The sequence below is a fragment of the Scylla paramamosain genome, chromosome 9, assembly GCF_035594125.1.
Source record: "Scylla paramamosain isolate STU-SP2022 chromosome 9, ASM3559412v1, whole genome shotgun sequence".
NCBI lineage: Eukaryota > Metazoa > Arthropoda > Malacostraca > Decapoda > Portunidae > Scylla > Scylla paramamosain.
The window spans coordinates 125,492-147,500 of record NC_087159.1 but is presented as its reverse complement, the minus strand read 5'-3'; the positions used below and the strand labels follow the sequence as shown (position 1 = coordinate 147,500).

The window sequence follows — 22,009 nt, the reverse complement described above, 5'->3', positions numbered from 1 at the left end:
CCTCGCTTGTCTTGTCTTCTCTTCTCTGTCGTGTTTCATCCTTTATTATATTCTGTTTGTCCTTTCTTTCTCTACAGCATTCTTTGGTTTCTTTCAGTCTAAAATTATTCCTTTCCTTCCCTTCTCTTCTCTTCTCTTCTCTCTGTTGTATCTTATCATCTCTCATATTCCGTTTATCTTTTTCTTCCTCTATACCATTCCTTTCTTTCAGTCTACAGTTATTACCTCCCTTCCTTTCTCTCTTCTTGCCGTCTCTTCTTCTCCCTGTCGTAGTTTATCCTCTTTCGTATTCCGTATCTCTCTCTTTTCCCTTCACCCGCAAATAAAGACCGCTAAACCGCTCCCTTGTTCTCAATAAACGTTCTAATCTCAGCTACTCTCAACCACCCCTTCCCGTGCTATATAAAAGTAATTATATTCCACCATCCCCCCACACACACACGCACGTAGACATTCTCCCAGCAATATTCAACTCATTCCCCTCGCTCACCCTCATATCCCCCCAGCACTCCCTTCCTGCTACTAATACTTGCCCACGAAAACACACGACGCCTCCCCACACGTGTTTCGTCACTCCTATTTATTCCCCGGGTAAAAACTCTGCCCTCAATTCCCTTTCCTCGCTCATCCAAGTACTCAACATAGCCTTCAGAGTCTTTTTTCTCCTATACTACTCACTCTATTTCCATCTTTGACACCACCAGCAACATCTTGCTACCTCTCCCTCTTCTCTCTCTGTCACCTCGACATCCACCCCTCTCAGATCTTCCCTCCCCGTTATTCTAGTAGCGCCTCAAACATCTTTCCTTCCCTGCACGGCGCCATGTGTCCTCTGTTAGATTGGACCTGTATTTTTAAACGGTTCGCTCATAATGACCTTTCCTAAAGATTACAGAGGTGATTAGTAAGGCTCTCATGGTGTTTAATTCCAATTATGAGGCAGAATCCTTGTTAAACTATCGCTGTGATTATAAAAATATTATTGAAAACCCGTGATAACTTTCACAAAGCAGGTTAGAAATAATCTCCCAAAAATGTGTGTGTGTATATATATATATATATATATATATATATATATATATATATATATATATATATATATATATATATATATATATATATCCTTCCAGTTAATTCAGGAAAGCAATTCAGCAATTCGATGTAAGAACGGCGAAAAAGCCGAAATTATCCCCGCATTACTAAAGAATTTTATTGTTTGTTCTTCATTTGTGTTCCATGAATGAGCTAAATGTCACCTCGTCACCATACCACCATTGGTCTTCCTTCCCTTCACCACCTGACTCAAAATCACCTTCTACTCTCCTTTTTCCTTCCTTTCTTTGATACCTTACCACCTCTCGCACGGCGCTCCAGCGCAGCCAACACTCAAAGACTCTTCACTCACGCCTCTTCTCTCCCTCCCCAACAGTCGCACTCTGTGCAACTGTACCTGCCTCAAGTGTGATCCAATCCTTGCCTTACTTCACTTACACATTACCTTACCACTCCATGCACTTCTCTTCATCACAACCAATACTCAAGACTCTCCACTCACGTCTCTTCTCTCTCTCTCTCTCACCCCAACAGTCATACTCTATGCAACTGTACCTGCGTCAAGTGTGGTTCGACCCTCGCCTTCGGTTCAACAAGACGGACCTCGGCGAGACAGAGTTCTCCATGAATTGGATGTTTGCCGCCAAACTGTGGAAGCCCGACACCTTCTTCATCAACGGCAAAAACTCCTACGCCCACAAGATCACGGCGCCCAACACCTTCATCCGCCTGCAGCACGACGGTCAGATCACGTGGTCCCTCAGGTGAGTGGCGGTGGGCGGCGGGGCTTCCCAAGGATAAGGATACTGTGGTATTTGAAGGAGAGTCGATGTTTTGAGCTATCTTCTGCTATTCCTGTGTTATTTTGAGTATGTCTGGGGTGATATGTAAAAGATAAGTTTGGTGGTCTTTGTTGTTATTTATACTGAAGTGAGGTGTTTAGTGGTGAATTTATTAGGAAAAAAACGTGATGAGAAAATATTTGTTTTAGGGAGAGAGAGAGAGAGAGAGAGAGAGAGAGAGAGAGAGAGAGAGAGAGAGAGAGAGAGAGAGAGTGTGTGTGTGTGTGTGTGTGTGTCAACCAACATAGATAATGTACAAAAAAGCCACTCCGGATGTGTGAATTAAGGCTTGCTTGCCAAATGGCCTTACGGTTTTTATACAGTTAAGTGCATATTGGTGTGTAGAGGTGCGTGTGGTGGTGAGCTGAGGCTGTGTGTGTGTGGGGGGGGACAAGGGTGGCCTGAGAGTGAAGGGCAGTGGTGGTGTTAGAAGTTCTGTACATTTTTTTTTTCTTTTAAGTTACACGCCATTTTCTTTAATCCTTCCACTGTTATGGCTATCTTTCATTAACTTTGAGATCACTGTAGTAAACTGTTTGGGTGAACATAAAGAAAAATATATCATGAGGTTAATTTGATCCTTGCTAAGCTATACACGTATATAGATTTTATTTTATTCTTTTTTTTTTTTGCTGTGGAGAGACAATAGTATAAATAAATTAGTCTTTTAAAAGTTGTACATACATTATAATGTAAAGACAGACTAGCAGTGAAGTGATCAAGGCACACACTTTTTTTATAAACTCACATATACACAATTTATTAAGTTGTGGTGGTGGTGGTAGTAGTGGTGGTGGTGGTGGTGGTGATGGTGGTGCATTATACTTGAAGGTGGAGGGTGCATGGGAAGAGTGTGTATCTGGCACTGGAGAATGAAGGGTATTAATAAAAACTCACTCTCTCTCTCGCAGGCTCACCGTCCGCGCCACTTGCAAGATGCACCTGCGCAAGTTTCCGCTGGACACCCAGCTGTGCCCGCTCAGCCTCGCCTCGTGTGAGTCCCGCGCCGCCTCACCCCCGGGGCCTCAGACGGCAGACCTGACACTGGGAGAGACTGACGTGAAAGGAAGGACTTCTCAGGGTTGCGGGGTGAACTTCAGAAGGACGCTTTGATGAGGGAAATGAGGACTTCAGAAAGAAACTTCTTATTAAACGCAGATTTCTTTAGGAACATACTTCACAGAGGGGATTTTTAAGAGAATAACTTATGTTCTAATGTTCCTAAAACCTCATAAAAAAGGATTTTCTAAGCGGGGAGTACTCTTAACGAAGAAACTTTATAGAGGCCGTTTAGGGATGAATTTCATAGAGGGGACTTTTAAGAGAGAAACTTTATTGGATGGATTTTTTTCAAGGGGGAAACTTTAGAATAGAAAATGGGACTAAGGGTAATTTTCAGATGATTACTTACAACGAAAAATTGGAAAGGTAAGAGAAAACGAAAGAATTTAATGGAAGACTGTAAAAGATCACGGGGTAAGTGACTAGGGGATAATTTTCAGATGACTTCTTACAAAAAATATAGGTTGGAGAGAAAATGAAAGACTTGAAGGGCAGACTCAGAAAGAATGGAACTTCAGAAGTGCATAACGTGTAGACTTAACATACAAGAAACAAACATGAATCAGGAACCTTAGGGTACAAAAGACCTCGCGAACAACCAGACCAAGACTCATAAAAAATCGTATTGTTTGTTGAGAAATGTACAGTTCCGACTTTTTCTCTACTTTTTTTCAGGTTGTGTTAATTCAGCTTTTCTGCTTATGTTTCTTTTCCTTTCTCTTTTCTTTCGGAGCTACAGGCCAGCATGGTTTACAGTCACTTAGTACTGGGGGCGGATGGTAGTCAGGTCAGATGATCCTCAAGGCAGATCAGCCTAAGTCCAAATTTTTACTCACAATTTTCTCGAAGCTATGCACAATTTCTTTTCAAGTTGTACACACATTCTCTCAGTTCTGCGCAATGCTAACCTTCCACATACGCACGGGTCTCTTCCTTTTATTTCCTCTGACATGAACGGTTGTCGAGGTAATGAACACACACTGCTTATCCCCTTCAATGTTCCTTCAAAGCACGCAGCAAAATTTTCCCTTCTCGAAATAGTCCTCAATTTTACATTTCCATCTTCTCTGCGCAGCATATTTCCCTCATTCTGAATTTTTGCTTCTGCATTTCCACTTTCTCTCTCTCTCTCTCTCTCTCTCTCTCTCTCTCTCTCTCTCTCTCTCTCTCTCTCTCTCTCTCTCTCTCTCTTTCTTTCCTTTGACTGTATTTCCTTTCATCTCGTGTTTGCTCCGTACACTCAACACTCTCCCTATATTACTACTCCTTCTCCTCTTTCTCTCCTCTCCTTCTCCTCCTCCACATTTTCCGGGTCTTCTTTTCCTCCCCATCTCAGATTCTCAGCTCTCAGTAACTCCTCAGCGCCTACCTCCTCCTCCTCCTCCTCCTTCTCCTCCTCCTCCTCCTCCTCCTCCTCCTCCTCCTCCTCCTCGTCTTCTTCTAACGGTCTTCGATACTCTGTTCTTTATCATTCACTCCCTTTCATCTCAATTCTTTCTCTCATATCATCTTGGCGTTTCTCTCATGTTCCTCTTCTGTCTATCTTTCTATTCTTTTTTTTTTCACTTTCCTTTCATGGTATTTTTCTATTTTTCTTCTTCTTCTGCCTTGGGACTTCTCTTGAAACTCTTCTTCTGTTTCATTTTCTCTTCTCCCCATTTTTTCCTTGTTCGTGTTCTTGTTTTTTTTTTTCTCTCTCTTTCGAATATTCTTGTGATTTTTTTTCCTGTCGTCTTTTCGTTGCTCTTTTATCTATTGTGTCTATTCCCTCTTCTCTTTTTTTTTTGTTTTTTTGTTCTTCCACTCTCCATCTCGTCCATCTCCACCTACTCCTCCTCCTCCCCCTCCTCCTCCTCCTCCTCCTCCTCCTCCTCCTCCTCCTCCTCCTCCTCCTCCTCCTCCACGTTCTTTCTCCTCCTATTCCTGTTCCTCTTGTTTTTATCAGATCAAATTTTTCCCATTATTCTTATATATATATATATATATATATATATATATATATATATATATATATATATATATATATATATATATATATATATATATATATATATATATATATATATATATATATTATTCTAACTCAATTAATTCTTTGTTTCCTTGTATCCAATTATGAAATGAATTCTCCTAAATTTGTTTCAGCGCAGTTGGTCACCTGAAGTATGTAATGGATAGGGCTCTCTCTCTCTCTCTCTCTCTCTCTCTCTCTCTCTCTCTCTCTCTCTCTCTCTCTGGTGTTTTTTTTCGTTCTCACTTCTCTCTTTTCTCCTTTTCCTGCTTCTTTCACTCCTATTCAGACTTGTTCCGCTGCGCCTCTTTTACATTTCCACCTCCCAGCTTTTATCCAGCCTTTCACCAGCACACCTTTTCACCTTCATCTTCCAGCCTACCCGTGCTCCTCCTCCTCCTCCTCCTCCTCCTCCTCTAAACTAAACCTATTTAGTTTAACAAAGCGCAGGATAAGAGGAGACCTAATTGAAGTGTTCAAAATTTTCAAAGGATATAGTAACATTGATGCACATAAATATTTTACCATTGATCATTCTAACCTAACAAGAAATAATGGATTCAAGATTATAACCAAACGTTTTAAATCCCACGAGGCCAAACATTTTTTTCTTTAATCGTATAGTAAATATATGGAATAAACTTCCTGCAGAAATTGTGAACACCAATACTATTGAATCATTCAAAAATAAAACAGACAAATATTTAAAAGCAAATCCCCAACAAGCTCTCTTCTTGTCCGAATAATTACTAATAATTCACTAATAAACTAATAAGATAATAAAATAATAACTAATAAATTCACTAATAATTCACTAATAATTCACTAACAAACTCTTATTTTGCAGACACCCATTTTATTATAAATTGCATTAACTTTCAGATAGGCGTAAAGAGTTCACCGTTGGTTGAAAAGTAGAATTTCCTTTCATCCTTTCCTATGAAAATTCCATGTCAGTTTTTCCATACTGCATGGTACTCTTCCCAGCTATTTCCATGCCAGCGCAAGCTGGAGGGAGTGGTGGGTGGGGAGGAGCCATCTGCTGTGCTGTCCTGTCTCTCTTCCCTGTAGCTAGTTAGAAGTAGTTACCAAACAGCCTTGCAAGGACCAAAAGGTCTGTTGCTGTTTGGCTTTCTTTTGTATTCCTTTGTATTCCTTTGTATTCCTCCTCCTCCTCCTCCTTTTTTTTATATCATTCTTCACACACCTCCAGCTTTATCCTTTAATTCACCTCTTTACTCTTTATTACCTCATATCCTCCTCTTCCTCCTCCTCCTCCTCCTCCTTCTTCAATCAAACCAACAGCAAACTTTCTCCTTCCTCTTCATCCATTTATAATCCTTCACCTCCACCACCACCACCACTACCACCACCACCAACAATCTTTCCCTCTTTCCTTTTTCCCCTCTAACTCTTTCCCAGCCAGCAATCTTGTTCCACTCCCCCTCCCTTTCACCCCCTTTCAACTCCCTTCTACACACGATACTCTTCCCCTCCCCCTGACGCCGCCGCTCGCTTCCCCCAGACGGGTACAACTCTCAGGACATGGTGTACAAGTGGGCGCCCTCCACTGTCACGGTCGACCCAGACGTGAGCATTGCCCAGTACGAACTCTTCAACATCTCCACCGGCAAGGACAAGATCGTGGTGCAGCGGAAAGGTGAGGTCCTGGTGGTGGTCGTGGTGGTTGGGGATGAGTGTTTATCCTGCCTGCTCTGGTTCGTGCTTTTCTTTTCGTCTTGGCCTCTTTGTGAGTGTTGAGGTAGAAGGGAGTAAAGGTTTTAGTTCTTTAGTGATTTTTGTTTTCTTAGTTTTCTATTCTGTTGGTTTAGTCATGGTTTGTTTTGATTAAGTTGTTCTCCTTCCTTGTTTTCCCGTAACCTTCACCTTGACCCCTGTGTGAATGGTGAGCTACAAGGGGTCTGTCTGAGCTCATGTGGCTCTGATCTTTTTTTCCTACGTAAGATTCTATATTCATCCAGTTATTCTTTCTGTTTAACTTAGCTACCTCCTTTCCTATCTTTTCTTCCCTTTAACTTGATCCCTCACCTCAAACTAAAGGGACGAGAGGTCAGGTTATAGTTTGTTTGGCTAAGCTGTCTCCTCCCTTCTTCCTCTCCTGTATAGACTAACACCAGAACAAGTGTCAGCAGCACACTCCAAAACACACGGCGTAGGGCTAGCAGCTTGGCCCGGCAGACAGATGCACCACGTTCTTGGCCTTACGCAATGAAAACAAAGCCGTCAGTGAGCTCTTATCTGCTCAGGTTGTTATGGATGTCTCGATTTTTTAAGAGATAATCCACTTTTGTTTTGTCAGTGAAACTCGTAACCAGTGGACGACTTTTAGCTAAACGAAACAGAAGTCCTCCCCTCAGAGCGGCTAGTAGTAAATAAGAAAAATATGACATAGTAAGGAAACGGTTACATCACTAATAAAACATACATATCACTTTCATTGATATACTCTAGAATTCCCTGCTTCCTTCCGTATTTCCCCTACCTACAGTATGCCTTGAGTTCTTGCCTGAGGAAGGCTTTAAGACACATCACCAATTTTTAGATAATCCACTAGGTTCTTTCTTTTACGGATGGGCATCTCAGTGGGCCAGAACTCCTCTTACATAAAAAAAATAACAATACTAACAGCAGAATCACTAAATACATATTAATTTCCACCGGTATAGCAAAACTAGTGACTAACGCCTTCACTAACACTAATCACCTTACCTTCTCTTCTCACCTGCAGAAAACAGACGCCCAGGTAAGTGTTGGGCTTCAGGATTCCTTTGTTGGTCTTCTGTTGTCTTGTCATTGCTCTTGCCTTCTTTGATTCCCGCGGTGGGGGGCGAGAACACCTGGCCTGACGGGCTGGGAGGTGACTTGTTGGCACTGGAGGGAGATGTTTAGATAAATAGATGGATGGATGGATAGATAGACATATAGATATATAGATAAAGAGATAAATATATAGATAGATAGATAGATAGGTAGATAGATAGATAGATGGATAGATAGCCAGATGGACAGATAGATAGATACATGAATGAATGGACAGTTAGATAGCTGGATAGAGATATAGATAGATAAATAGATACATTCCTGCTTACATACGTGCGTATATATATATATATATATATATATATATATATATATATATATATATATATATATATATATATATATATATATATATATATATATATATATATATATATATATATATACATACATACATTACATACATACATACATAAATGGACAGACAGACAGATATAACTGAGAAACAAAAACACAAAACAACTGACTGACGCGAATAGACATAAAAAAGAAACGGAAGAAAGAAGGAAAGAAAGAAAGAAAGAAAGAAAGAAAGAAAGAAAGAAAACAAAGAACACTAGGCAGGCACCCAAAACTTTTGCACGCAGAGCGAGAGAGGATCGATAAACAAACAGACTGGAAACAATAAATTACCAAGAACAGAGTATTGGCTTGAGGGAAAAAAGAAGATAGATGAAGAACATTAAATTACATGAACATCAATAAAAGAAATAGAGGAAAGAGGATGAATTAGGATAATCTTGTTGATAAGTGAAGACATACGTATTTTTACTATTATTCTTTAGTCTAAACACATTATACACTACAAAGAGATTAGACAGTTGAATGTTAATGCATATCACTACCTCTTATAACTTCCATTAAATTAAGGCTACTAAAAAAAAAGAAAAAAAAAACACAGGGAGGATTAGTCGCCCCTCGAGTGCTAGAGAATACGGTCTTCGGAATTAAGTGGGTCAAGTTATTATTATTACTATTATTCATTATTTTCAATGTAGCTCTTAATCAATATTACTATTATTATTATTTATCTGTGTAGTCTTTAACCACCATACTTCCCACAAAAAAAAAGACAAAAAAACATCACCACACAAACACACACACATTACATCATCGTTATTTATCTATGTAGCTTACTTTCCACGTTATAATAATCAAAATCGCCAGCACACACACACACACACATACACACGCACAGCCAACCAGTCAGGCAGACTCCCACAGCCTCCGCAACCTCCGCAGAAGAGATCTCAATCTTGAGCGTCAAGTTTCACCTCAAGCGCCTGACGGGGTTCTTCCTGCTGCAAGTGTACGTGCCCTGCATCCTCATCGTGTGCTGCTCCTGGGTCGCCTTCTGGATCACCAAGAAGGACGTGCCTGGCAGAGTATGTCTAGGTGAGCCACGGTGCGCCTGCAGGAGTGGGTGGAGTGTGTGTGTGTGTGTGTGTGTGTGTGTGTGTGTGTGTGTGTGTGTGTGGTGGGGGGGAAGGGTGCATGTGCGCTTGTGTTTGTCTACCGTGTGTGTGGGGCAGTATGTGGGGAGATGGATCGCTATGTGTGCTTGTGTCTGTCTACCGTGTGTTTGGGGGAGGATGTGAGTGAGTGTGTTGATGTGCTTGTGTTTTTTCTACTGTGGATGAATGTTTATGTGTGTGTGTGTGTGTGTGTGTGTGTGTGTGTGTGTGTGTGTGTTAGAGAGAGAGAGAGAGAGAGAGAGAGAGAGAGAGAGAGAGAGAGAGAGAGAGAGAGAGAGAGAGAGAGAGAGAGACTCTGGGGCTAACTAAATTACAATTGATTATAATTACAGACTGTTTTCATAGCTTTGCAATATCTCTGGTATAATGTCAGTATTATTAGAACTATTTAAGCTTTCCTCTTCCTGTTATTACTCTCACCTATTACTATTAAGTTTTCCAAATTGTCTATACAAAATCATCGGCACTGTAAATCTTCTCGCGATGGTTATGACCTTGAAAAACGTGCGCAATGATCGGCACTCGGCGGCAAGTCAGATCACGTGATAAGGACAAGGACGGTACGCGATAGACGAGGGTTCGACTTCCATCGGACCTTCTGCGAACACACGCAAAGGAAATATTCACAGTACTGGAAAAATGTGCACGTATTCATAGCAATGTTAAATTCTGAACACATAACATGCGTTATGAAAACAGTTGAGGAACCACAAAAAGCAATTCGCAATCTTATCTCTTCATCGATTAAGAAAAAAAAAACAATAGTAACTGTAAAGAAGTTATGACTCCTTGTGATGATTAAATGCTGCCAAGCAAAAAGTGAAATCATATATTGGATCCCTAACTACGAACCACCTACTGTAACTAATCTGTTGTAACTACTGTCACCCCGTGTCTGGTTGTCTGATGTGTGTCTACCTGTTCATGTGTATGTTTGTGTACGTGTGTGTGTGTGTGTGTGTGTGTGTGTGTGTGTGTGTGTGTGTGTAGGTTGGCCACATCTCGCCCTCTGTATGTGTACACTGTTGTTTGTGTCCAGTGCGTGGCGGCCCGTGTGTGTGTGTGTGTGTGTGTGTGTGTGTGTGTGTGTGCTCCTGACCTTTGTGCGCCTCTGTGTGTCTAGTGTGCTCCCAGACGACCTGTGTGCATCTGTGTATGTCTTGGTGAAGCACCGGCGGCCTGTGTGCGTGCGCGGCCCCGCTGGTGTGCGGGCCGGGCCGTAAGGCGCACCGGACCAGGCAAACCTTTCACCTTTGCCTCCGCGCGCCGGTGTCCACAGGTACACTGCTCTTGGCGGGCCTGGCGTGGCGTGTACCGTCCTGCTGCGCTCTCATCTCCACCTGTTCCCTAACGTCTGCTTGTTTCTTTTTTTTTTATTTCGGTTTCAATCTTGTGTCCGTAACACTTGTCCGTCAGTTCGTCGGTATAACTTCATGAGTCATTTTGTGCGTCTCTCTGTGTTTCCCCGAAGCTTTTCCCCCCCCGACCCATCGGGGAGCGGCGGGGCGGGACCGGGGCCGGGCACGCTGGCACACTCCCATGCCATCATTGGACTCGTTAATTCGTGGTGTGACCGTGGCATGATCGGCGACATGAATATGTAGAGCGATACATATCAGACATTGCTTCATGCTGAGGGGTAGTGGTGGTGGTGGTGATTTAGATGCCTCCCCCCCGGCTCCCACTGCCCCGCCCCGCCCCGCCCCTCCCCGCCCATCCCTGCTGCTGCCGCTATTGTGCTGGTGCCACGCCGCTGCTCACCACCCCCACCCCCCTAACACTGTGTAAACCTCAACGTACATGTGGGATACGAATGGAATAGACAATTATTTTGTTTGGTAAATATTTCATTGACACTTGCCTTTCGTTATTTTCAATTAATAAAGTAATTCATTTCATGATGAACAAAACAAAAATTTTAGTTCGTAATTATCATTGGTATTGCTCTACTCTATAAGTACATTCAAGTCAACAAAGAGTTTTTCTAGTTTAAATTTTGTAATAAGTCAACCAAGCCCCTCCACCACCATCACCACCGCTGCCACGAATACCTCACCACAGTCTGTCGACGCTTCACCTCCACCTCCACCCACCACTTCTATCCACCACCACCACCGTCTTCCACACACTCTTCATCTACACACACCCACTGCCTGCCCTCCCTGCCCACCCCCTGCATTCCTCATCACCGCCACCACCACCACCATCACCACCACCACTGCAGCTTCCCCATCACTTCTCACCTCACTCCCTGCACACCACGCCCTCCCATCACCGCCGCCTCAACACGTCACCCACCACCTCACTACCTCTCCACAATCAGGTATCACCACCATCCTAACTCTAACCAAGATGGGATTTGTTGATCGCACGTCATTGCCCAAACTCGCATACCCGGTGAGCATGGACTACTTCGTGATCCTCTGTTTCACATACGCCTTCGCCGCCCTCTTGGAGTTCGCCATGATAAACTACCTGGAGCGGAGGGCCACGAGGCACCAGCGGCAGATGGTGCGGGCCAAGAAAGGCTTAGAGGACCGTGCTAAAGCCGGGAGTGCTGATGACGAATTGACACTGGTGGGTACTTACTACTTTGTCTTTTAAGTCCTGTGTGTCCTTATTGTGTACGTTTTATTTCTCCCTTGCGGCGCCAGGTGTGACTACGGTGCTGTCCATGACCACCCTAGGCTTTGGGGGGCGCTCGGCCTGGCCCGCTGTCTCCTACGCCACCGCCCTGGACTACTTCGTCATTCTGTGCTTTGCCTTCGTGTTCGCGGCGGTGCTGGAGTTTGCTTGCATCAACTTCATGGAGCGGGCAGTCAACAAGCGACGCAAGAAGCTGGAAGACCTCAAGCGCCAGATACAAGAGCGCATCATGGTGTGTTGCTATGGCGGGGACTTTGTAGATTTGCACGACGTGGCTCCTGTCCACCTAGCTCCTTCCCTGTCTAGCCGCCTCCCTGCACCTCTAGTTCGTGACGTGGGGTGTGTGGCACACGCTTGGTCTGTGTACCAGTGGTGTAGGCAACACTGTGGCTTTGCTGAGGCTCAATCCGCCACCGGTGTCGAGGAGGGGAACCCTTTTCCTCCCCGTGTACTGCGTAAACCACCTCCATTAATTAAGAACATGTGGCATAGCTAATGTGTATGCATAACTAGTGTAAGCTTTTGATGCAGTTGATATTTCTGGCACTTGTATCGTAAACATTTTATCGTTGTTTCTTTTTTGACCTCTTATGTACAAGTAGTGACCACTGATTGTTAACTCCCCGTGTATTGGCGTCACACCATCCTAGAACATCACGCTTCAATGCTTGTGTCGTACATGTACTGTACTGTATGATCAGGATCCTTTCTTCCGCAGTTGCTCCTCTAAAATACCTGCCCTCCATCTTCTACACTATCTCGTTTTCCTTGTTGAAGGTAGCATGCATGACTATTATAAACTACACTGCATGAGCAACACGAAGGATGTGCACTGTATGGGTGGGTGACGGGCATGCTGGTGTTCCAGAGCAGGTCAGACTTGACCTGTCACCAAAAAGACGCTGCAGCGAGCTGACCTGCCGCCCTTGGTCTGGCGAGGTCACCTTGAGTAATTCATGACTTTTTTTCTTTTTATAATTAGTGTAGCACCACTTATATGTAGCTTTGGGTGTAATACTACTAGTGTAATGTTGCATCATGTTGCACTAGATGTTACATTCCCTGGTAATGTACAAAGTATTATAATAAGTATCCAGTAGACCTTAGTGAGTGTTCCAGTAGTTTGAATCTTATGTCTTAATTTTAAACTTATCGATCTTTCTTTTGAAGTTATTGCTGAGGGTGGCGCGGGTCTGTGGCCTGCCCACCCTTACCTACCCCACCCCCGCCCCCAACCCACACCCTGCACTGCGGTGTGGGGCAGGGGTAAATTACGAGACGCAGGGGAATAATTGGCTACTTGGAGGCAGCGAGGATTCTATGACTGGTGACCGCCGGGAAGCAAATTATTCATGAGAGTGAAAAAAATAGTGAGATGTTGATGATAAAGAGACCTCAGTCATATTCTTTAAGAGTTTAATGCATCTCAGTCACGTTCCTCTTTTGATGTAAGTCTGATATAACTACCTGGACCTCCAATGACCTGCTTCACTTTGATGACAGCCCTAAATATAAGATGTTTAAGTGTGAGTCCAAACACAGGAGACCGAGTTTCGTCCTCACCTGTATAACCTTGAGTGTGTGGACAAGTGAGCGCTAAGGCTGTACCCGTGCCTTGCTGTCCCAACTCCAAGTCGTCCCCTTCCGTCCCGTCCTGTGTTTCCCCTGTCCATGGCCTGAAAACAGTTGTAATATCATTATTATCATTATATTATTATTACTATTATTATGTAGGTAAAAGGAATTTCAAGGTGTTTCTGTGGTGTCCCTCTGCGCCGCTCCCCTCACTCAAGTGTTCCCCCAAGTGTTCCGTCCTCGTCCTTCTCTCTCTCGCGTCTCGTTGCTTCCTCTCCAGTACCTCCACTGTCGCCGCCACTCTTAACGATCCCATGCATAAGAATTCTGGCGCCTCCATTATAATATTATTATCATTATTACTGTAGTCATTATTATTTTACTTTATTATTATTATTATTATTATTATTATCATTATTATTATTATTATTATTATTATTATTATTATTATTATTATTATTTCAATTTTATTATTATTATTACTATTATTTTTATTATTATTATTATTATTATTATTATTATTATTATTATTATTATTATTGTTATTATTATTGTTATTATTATTATTATTATTATTATTATTATTATTACTATTATTATTATCACTACTACTACTACTACCATTACTACTTCTGCTACTACCACTACTACTACTACTAGTACTATAATTGTCTGAGACAAATCTATGTAAATGTATACACAAACACACACACACACACACACACACACACACACACACACACACACACACACACACACACCACACACACACACACACACACACAGGGCGGGCCGGACCTGAGTAACGTTGTACACTCCCGCAGGCGGCAGAGAAGGATGCCACGATGATGGTGACGACGACGGTGCGGGAGGACGGCGCCATGGACATCGGCGCCTCGCTCAGAGACACCCTGCGCGTGCCGCTCTCCGTCGTGCCCTTGAGCGTTCGACCCATCGAGGAAGACGAGGCGGCAGAGGCGGGAACGCCGGACACCGAGACCACGCTGAAGGAGGCGCTGAAGCTACCCCTGGCGCTGGTGCCCGAGACCCTCACCGCCATGAGGGAGAGGGAGGAGGAGCTGGCGGCCAAGAAGGAGGAACAGGCCACCAGGAAGGAGGAGGCGAGCAAGAAGGAGGAGGTGGTGAGGTTAAGGAGCGCCGCTGCGTCCCCGGTGCGGCAGGAGGGCGAGGAGGACAGTGGCAGTGGCGGGATGGACGCCAGTGTGGTGAGCGGGGAGATAGACCCAATGTTGGGCAGTGTCAGGGCGGGGCTTCCCCTCTCTGGGAGCGACAGTGGCAGTGTCACCAGCAAAGGCAGTCTCTTTAAGTTTAAGAAAGATTCCAAATTGAGGAAAGACAAGTCGCAGGACAGTGAGAGTGACTTGACAGTGATCAAAGTGGAGATACAGTCGGAGGACGAGGACACCGCCGCCCTGCCGCCGCCTCCGCCACCTTACACCATCTGGCAAATTCTTATGCGCAAGAAAAAACTCATATCCGAAATGTCACTCACCAACAACATCCCCACGGAGGAAGACATCCTGGAGCGCTTCTCCATCATTGACCTGTACGCGCGCCGCCTCTTCCCCACCTCCTTCTTCATCCTGTTCACCATCTACTGGGTGCTCTTCAACTACTATATCACGGACGAGTTCCCGCACGAGGATGTGCCCACCGAGAGCCTCGATAAGGGCAGCAACTAACCGTGCGTCGTGAGGGCGTGACGACCCTCGCGACAGTTGCCAATGAGGCGTGTAGGCGTGGCTTCCCCCCTCGGTCATGTTCGCTTACCAGGGAAGACGTCCCGCCCGGCGCTGGCAGACCGGCGGGGCTTGGCGGCCCCCGGGCTGCGGCGCGAGGGCGGAGTGAACAGCGCGGGTGAGTGCAGACCTTGCGTCGGGAACCAAATGGTCCACAAGATACAATGTAATGGCGTTTCCTTGGGCACAGTGACCTGGAGAAGTGACGCCAGCCATCCAGTCACAGCAGGGATCCTGTTTCACATTCACCATCTGCCTGTGGTCACTCACTCTCGTCCCTCTCACCTTCCTTCCCTCTAGCTGCTGCACTCACCGTCGACAACACCATAGTTACTCACTATACTTCAGACGTAGCTATAACAGTATATAATCCACATATATATGTAACCAGTGGTATATACTCGTATACATATATACATACATACATACATAAATGTGACGACCCAAGACATCCATCATCCGTCAGCAAACATTCACTCCCACAACACTCCCATGTTAGACGCGTAGGAGAATAGATCACATGCCATCATCCTCATCATTGCTGCACAAGTATATTGCAAGCTGAGTTTTGCAATATAAGTTATTCCATTCAGAAAAGGAAACAACGGAATTCTGTGTACAGAATGCGACACCGAGGACCAAACCTTCGCTCACCCGTCAAGGACAAAATCTTCAACATCACAACAGTCTCGGATCAGATCACTCACCTATGGGCTTTCCTGAACCGGTGGCGGGCTTTTCAAAGCTGCCGACACACACTCACCTCCCGCGTCGGGGACCAGCGGCGCGGCGGCGACCGGCCCGACGGAGCCTGAGCAGGTGGCTCCTCCTCGCGGCGGCTGTTGGCTTTGCTGCATTGCGACCACTGGTTCATGGGTTCAGGGGGCGGCACACTAAGCTTTCTTAACGTATTCAGGAAGGTCTCGGTTTGTTAGATGTGGGTTTTGATAATTTCTGTAAACACCTCACAGGATTAAAGAAACCACTTCACGATCATCCGAAAACCAATAATATATATATATATATATATATATATATATATATATATATATATATATATATATATATATATATATATATATATATATATATATATATATATATATTATTAGCATGACAAGTGTCCACTTCTGAGCCTCCCCAGTCTCTTCCTCTTCCGCGAGTCACGGCACCGCGCCAGTACTCTGCCAGTCCTTCCTTCAAACTCTAGAGTCTCACGTCTCCCTCCCACCTGGTCTCCTCCTCACCGCCTCTCACTTCCGGGACACAGTCAGTCAGACTAGCGCCCCGCTGCTCGCTGCTCCTGCAGTCACGTGTCCTGCCCACCTCCATGCTTGCTCATTTCCTGGTGGGGCGCCGTGGAGGCCGTCACCGCGGTGGCGGCGGGCCTGGTGGTGGTGGTGGGCGCGGCCCCGCGGCCCTGCCCTCCGCGCTGCCTCGCCGTCGGTTCCCTTCATCTCCATCTGAATTATGAAGAAATTAAAACCAGAAGCTGAACATAGTATACATACGTGTAAATAAATAACATTTATGTTAAGAATCATTGTCTCATAGAAAACGGAGCCTTCTATATGAGTATTTTATGTGTAAGAAACTTGTTAACAAGTATGATGACTCGTAGCCATTAAGCCATTAAGTCACGCCGACACCTCATCTTGTCATGTCTTTCGGGGTTAGGAGCGAAACTGACCGATCACGTTAGGATGCGAACCCTGTGCCGAGACTGAGCCCCTCGTTACAGGGTTCAAGGCCACAAACCCAAACACTTGATGCATTTTTTACCAAACCTTCAGGGGGGAGGGGAAGTGTTTTATAACATTTTGTTCTTATCCCTGATCACCCCGTCTTGTTTTTTGTCTTTGTTTCGGTCTCTAAAAATGTCTAGTTGGGATTTTTTTCTCCGTTTCTTCGCGAAAAAGCCGTAACGTAAGATACAATGGGTCACCAGCAAACTGTTTTCCATTCGTCAGTAAGCGTAAGCAGGCGTATGGGAGTAATCCCTGAAGTTCTTCAGGGCCGAGGAGAGATGAGCCCCTCCACCAGGACTCGGTCTTCTGGCAGCGCACAGAGCTTTCTACCCAAGCGTCACGCGATAGGAAACACAGTATGTGGGAATGCAAAGTGGTATTCCCTCCACCCTCCTCTGAATATATATTGGAATTTATATACCGTTACTGAAAAAAAAAAAAAAAACGTTGAAATCTTACCTATCTTACCACGTTCACTCGTCCGACAGATCACTCAGTATTCAATTGATCAGAATTGTTACAACAGCCATGCTTCTCTCATTAACATCTCAAAACAATAACAGTTGGTTTTAACGTATATTTGTCCAATCCTTCAATGATCTGCCTGTGAAAAACGACTCTTGTGTCCTGATGGAAGGTTTCACTGGTGTCAGTCACGCTGGTGGTGGGCTCTCACGCCACGCCAGCCTCCTCAGGATCCTGGAACACGGGGAGAATCTCACGGCGAAGCTCAATAACAGTCTGTCTCTCTGTCTATCTGTCTCTCTCTTTTGCTTCATCTGGTTTTCTATATGAGTTGGTTCCTAGTTTCTGGAGATGATTAGTATAAGAGAAACTTTAAGACTTTCAAATGACAAAAGTTTCCTCTTGTTTCTCGTTGTTATAATTATAGAACATTGTTGTGTTTCGTTTGTTTGTTCGTTTGTTTGTTTGTTTGTTTGTTTGTTTGTTTGTTTGTTTAGTTGTTTGAGCAGCACATCCCTGCATCCACGTCAGTCACCAAGTTATTAATGCATTACCATTCGTACAGTGCATACCGTTACCCTCATTTTCAGTTGGTCACCTGGTCACAGACCAAACTTTTCCATTAATTCTAGTGTAGATCTCATAATAGTTTTCTATCATTTGTACTTGAAAAATCTGTAGAAACATCTCAATTCTGTTGCTCAATTATCCATCACCTGCTTGCTCTCCTCGTCCTCATCTTCTTGTCCTTCTTCCTCACGCCACACACACACACACACACACACACACACACACACACACCACCTATTCACTTCAAAGTTCCTCTGTTCAGTCCGAATGGTTCTGAAGAAAGGTCCTGCAATTTAATCCCCCAAGTTGACACACACTCTTTTCAAATAACCTCCAACAATTTACTGTAATGTTCGTAATTCTTACTTATGTATCCGTATCTTGATTGGTTCATTTACTTTACTTTCTTACCCCTTTTTTGAGTAGTGTTCATCACCTTCACACCACCACCACCACCACCACCACACCGGCACTCGGGCACTGGGAGACCCCCCACCTCCCTCCAACCTGTTCCCAAAGACTCACTAAGTAAATCTACCGAAATAGATGTGTTTTATTTTCCATTGGTTTGCTGCATGATTTATTTAGTGTGTCTGTCTGTCTGTCTGTCTGTCTGTCTTTGACCTCTGGACAGTCAGATGGACTCGTTTTTCATCTATATTTGCACGATATTTTTTTTTTTTCTTTCTTTCCTCGACTTTCTTTTCTTTTCTTTTTTTCTTTTTTTTTTTCACTTGAATCAGTCAGTCACTCAGTAAGTCAGTTCCCATTTTGCAGTAAGATCCATTTTACATTTAGATCTGCACATTATTTTCTCTCTTTTTCACTTTTATAATCAGTCAGTCTTATAATCAATCAGTCAGTGAGTCAGGCAGTTCGCCCATCCATCGTTGCGTTGCGTCACTTCAGTGTTCAGAGCTGCATGCGTTTGTTTTTCATGCGTCACTGAGTTTCCAGCGTGGGGTGCTCGTGCCAGACGCTAGAAACCGCCCCCAGCCTTCAGTGTGGGAGGCATGGAAGAGGGAGTGTCTAGACGGACCTGTGCTCCCTTACCTGTGGGAGTGGTAGGGTGGGGGGGAGTCATTCTTATAAACGAGAGAACGAAGTTTTTATGTGATGGGACTTTTTACTTGTTTGTTATATGTGTTTCCTACGAGAGCGCGCGCACACACACACACACACACACACACACACACACATTCTGAATAATCCTTTGACAAGTTATAAATATCCATGCGCGAGTCATTCTATGGATTTACTAAACGCAGGGCTGTATTTATATCCATTCTAGTTCACGAGCAACAGAAAATTTAATGCAACGTGACTTCAGGAACTAAAATAAACACGGAGGGAAGAGGTGTGTGTGTGTGTGTGTGTGTGTGTGTGTGTGTGTAAGGGCTTCATCGAAATATCAACCATAGACTTAGAATATACAGTTAATAACAAATTACAATTACAAATCCAATTAATGGTTTTAACTATAGGGCGGAAACTACAATCTGGTTATTATAATTTGAACAACAAATAAATGGTTACATGCAGAACTATTTTACACACTGCCTGGCATCGTGCTGTGCTGATAACGCTCTGTGTGTGTGTGTGTGTGTGTGTGTGTGTGAAGGGTTTGGCACGTCACAAAGTCCACTAAAAAGTTTATCTCCACTTCCCATTACTTTAGTATTGACACTTTACACACACACACACACACACACACACACACACACACACACACACACACACACGTATTCCTTATCAATACAAACAAACAAACGATAACATACCTTCAGCAATATATATATATATATATATATATATATATATATATATATATATATATATATATATATATATATATATATATATATATATATATATATATATATATAAGATGTATATAGAAGAGAACAATAATGATATCATTCATTCCGGCACCTTTTGAAATTAACCATTGATTTATTCGTATCATTTGATCTTGGTGTACATAACTATGAGCATTCACAAGTTCGTATATCCGGGTACAGTGAGAACGGCGCCTGCCTCACCCCTCCCTCCCTCTCCTGCCTTACCCCTGCCCCTCCTTCCTCCTGCCTCACTCCTCCCTTGCTCCTCCCTTGTCTCTCCTGCCTCAGCATCCCCTCTCCAACCTCCTTCCCCTTTCTTTTACCCATCCTCCTCTTCCTTTCCTCCCTCCCTTCACTTGTCCCTCTCACAGCCCCGTGGGAAAGGTTGTCACACTGAAGGAATCTTTGAAGTGTTAGATGTGTCAAACCACCTCCCGCCCCGCCCCGTGTCGCGCCGCACGCCCCAAGCCGCGGCTACGCGTGGAGCGCCGCACGCTGCCGGCCAAGCTTAGCGTGGCGAAGTGTTTATATCAAAAGTTTGCTCATTAACGTTCATCCGCTGCTGCGACCTTCGCTGAGCGCGGCACCACTCCACTCTTTTCCGCCGACACTTGGCACGCCGCAAGCCAGGAGACGCCGCTGTGATGAGTGAGGCAGGCGAGGCGAGGTTGTCACCGTCCCGCCGAGACTGTCGAGGGTCGGTGGTCTTCGCACTGGATCTCTGTCCGTAGCGGTGCGCCGCGCCTCCGCCCGCCTCGCTGCGCCACCTCGGTCTGCGCGGCCGCCTTTTCCCGCGGCGTTCAGATACGTAATAATCGTTGGTTTATACATTTCTTAAGTGTGGAGCACTTGAATAGTTTCAGGTACTTATATCAAAAGTATTTTTGGATGTTGAACGCGTTGGTAATTTATTTAGCGTTCAAACAAATACTTACATTCAAGTATCTTTTTAGTGTTCAATGCTTCGTTCATTCTTGCATTAAGCGTTCAAGCGATCGACGATGTTCCTGATATTTGACCACCCATAACACTTTTATTAATAGAATAGTGTCAATATAATATTTTCCCGAGTGTTTTAGATCGTGGGCGCCCCCTGGCCCAGCAGGGCGGGGGCGCCCCTCGCTGCCTTCAGTGTGACGCCTCGCCCCTCGGCGGGCGGGGGCGGGACGGAGGTCGGTGCCAGGGGAATGTCGAGACGCGGCTGTACATAGTGTACATACGGGGCGACACACACTGTATTAGTAGCACCATGTATAAAACATATATATTTGTATGTATTAACTGCACATAGTAGAACACATGTATGCTCACTATGTATTTTCAATGGGAGAAGGAAAATTTCTGGGTAATAAATAATATGTACTATATTCAGGTGTCATCCCACATCCAGGTTACGTAGTTGTTATCAATATTGTCCAGAGGAGACACGTGTGATTGGTTTCCGTGTTGTTGCTCTTTGTTACTGTGGAATGCCGGCCGCCCGGACCCAGCGAGTGGCTCCGCGGCGGGCTGGGCCACGCTCCACGGCGCGCATAACCTGGCGCCTGTCTGTTCCCGCCACGAGGACCGAGCTGCCTCCGATCCAGCGAGTCACAGGGAGTTACCGAAGGGCCGAACTGCCTCTTGTTGGCTAGCTACAGCGAATTGCTGAGGGACCGAGTTGTTTCTTCCACGAACAATCAATTTAGCAGCGTGGCGATGGTCGGCCTGGCCACACAGAGCTGTTGTTAAGGGTCCAACACGAGGAGCTGTTGTTGAGGGGTCGCCTCTCTCCTGCGGCACACTGGCGAGTGAATGCCGCTACCTGGCTGCTGCTGCTGCTGCTGCTGCTGCTGTGAGGGACGAATGCCCACTGGGGAGCAGAACATCTTCCTAACACCAAATCATATATATATCTGTTTGTTTACGTTTCCACAAGAATCATCATCGTCCTGCTGTTGAGTGGTGGGAGAGGGCGAGCTCGAGTCTCGCGACCAAGCCACGATAACCTGCAACGCTTAAAGCAAGCTATGTTGTACGCTCACTTATGTATCAGTTGTGAACAATAGAAGTTAACTTTTTCTCCTTCTTTTATTAATCCAAGAAGCGTGTGTGAGTTCTTGCCCTTCACCATTACTGTC

General features: G+C 44.6%; 1 protein-coding gene across 2 annotated transcripts in view; it reads left to right on the top strand.

Moving 5' to 3' along the window:
• LOC135103331 (gamma-aminobutyric acid receptor subunit alpha-4-like) overlaps positions 1–21,950 on the top strand; it is a 38,539-nt gene extending 16,589 nt beyond the window's left edge. The window contains exons 2-8 of one of the 2 annotated variants that reach the window (XM_064009355.1): positions 1,588–1,817; positions 2,807–2,889; positions 6,494–6,628; positions 7,718–7,732; positions 9,052–9,204; positions 11,608–11,861; positions 14,330–21,950. In XM_064009355.1, coding sequence (XP_063865425.1) covers positions 1,588–1,817; positions 2,807–2,889; positions 6,494–6,628; positions 7,718–7,732; positions 9,052–9,204; positions 11,608–11,861; positions 14,330–15,208 — 1,749 coding nt within the window. In that variant the 3' untranslated portion in view covers positions 15,209–21,950. Of the gene's footprint in view, positions 1–1,587; positions 1,818–2,806; positions 2,890–6,493; positions 6,629–7,717; positions 7,733–9,051; positions 9,205–11,607; positions 11,862–11,938; positions 12,163–14,329 lie in introns of both variants that reach the window. The other variant, XM_064009354.1, reaches the window with a different exon arrangement.
• The last annotated feature ends 59 nt before the right edge of the window (positions 21,951–22,009 follow it).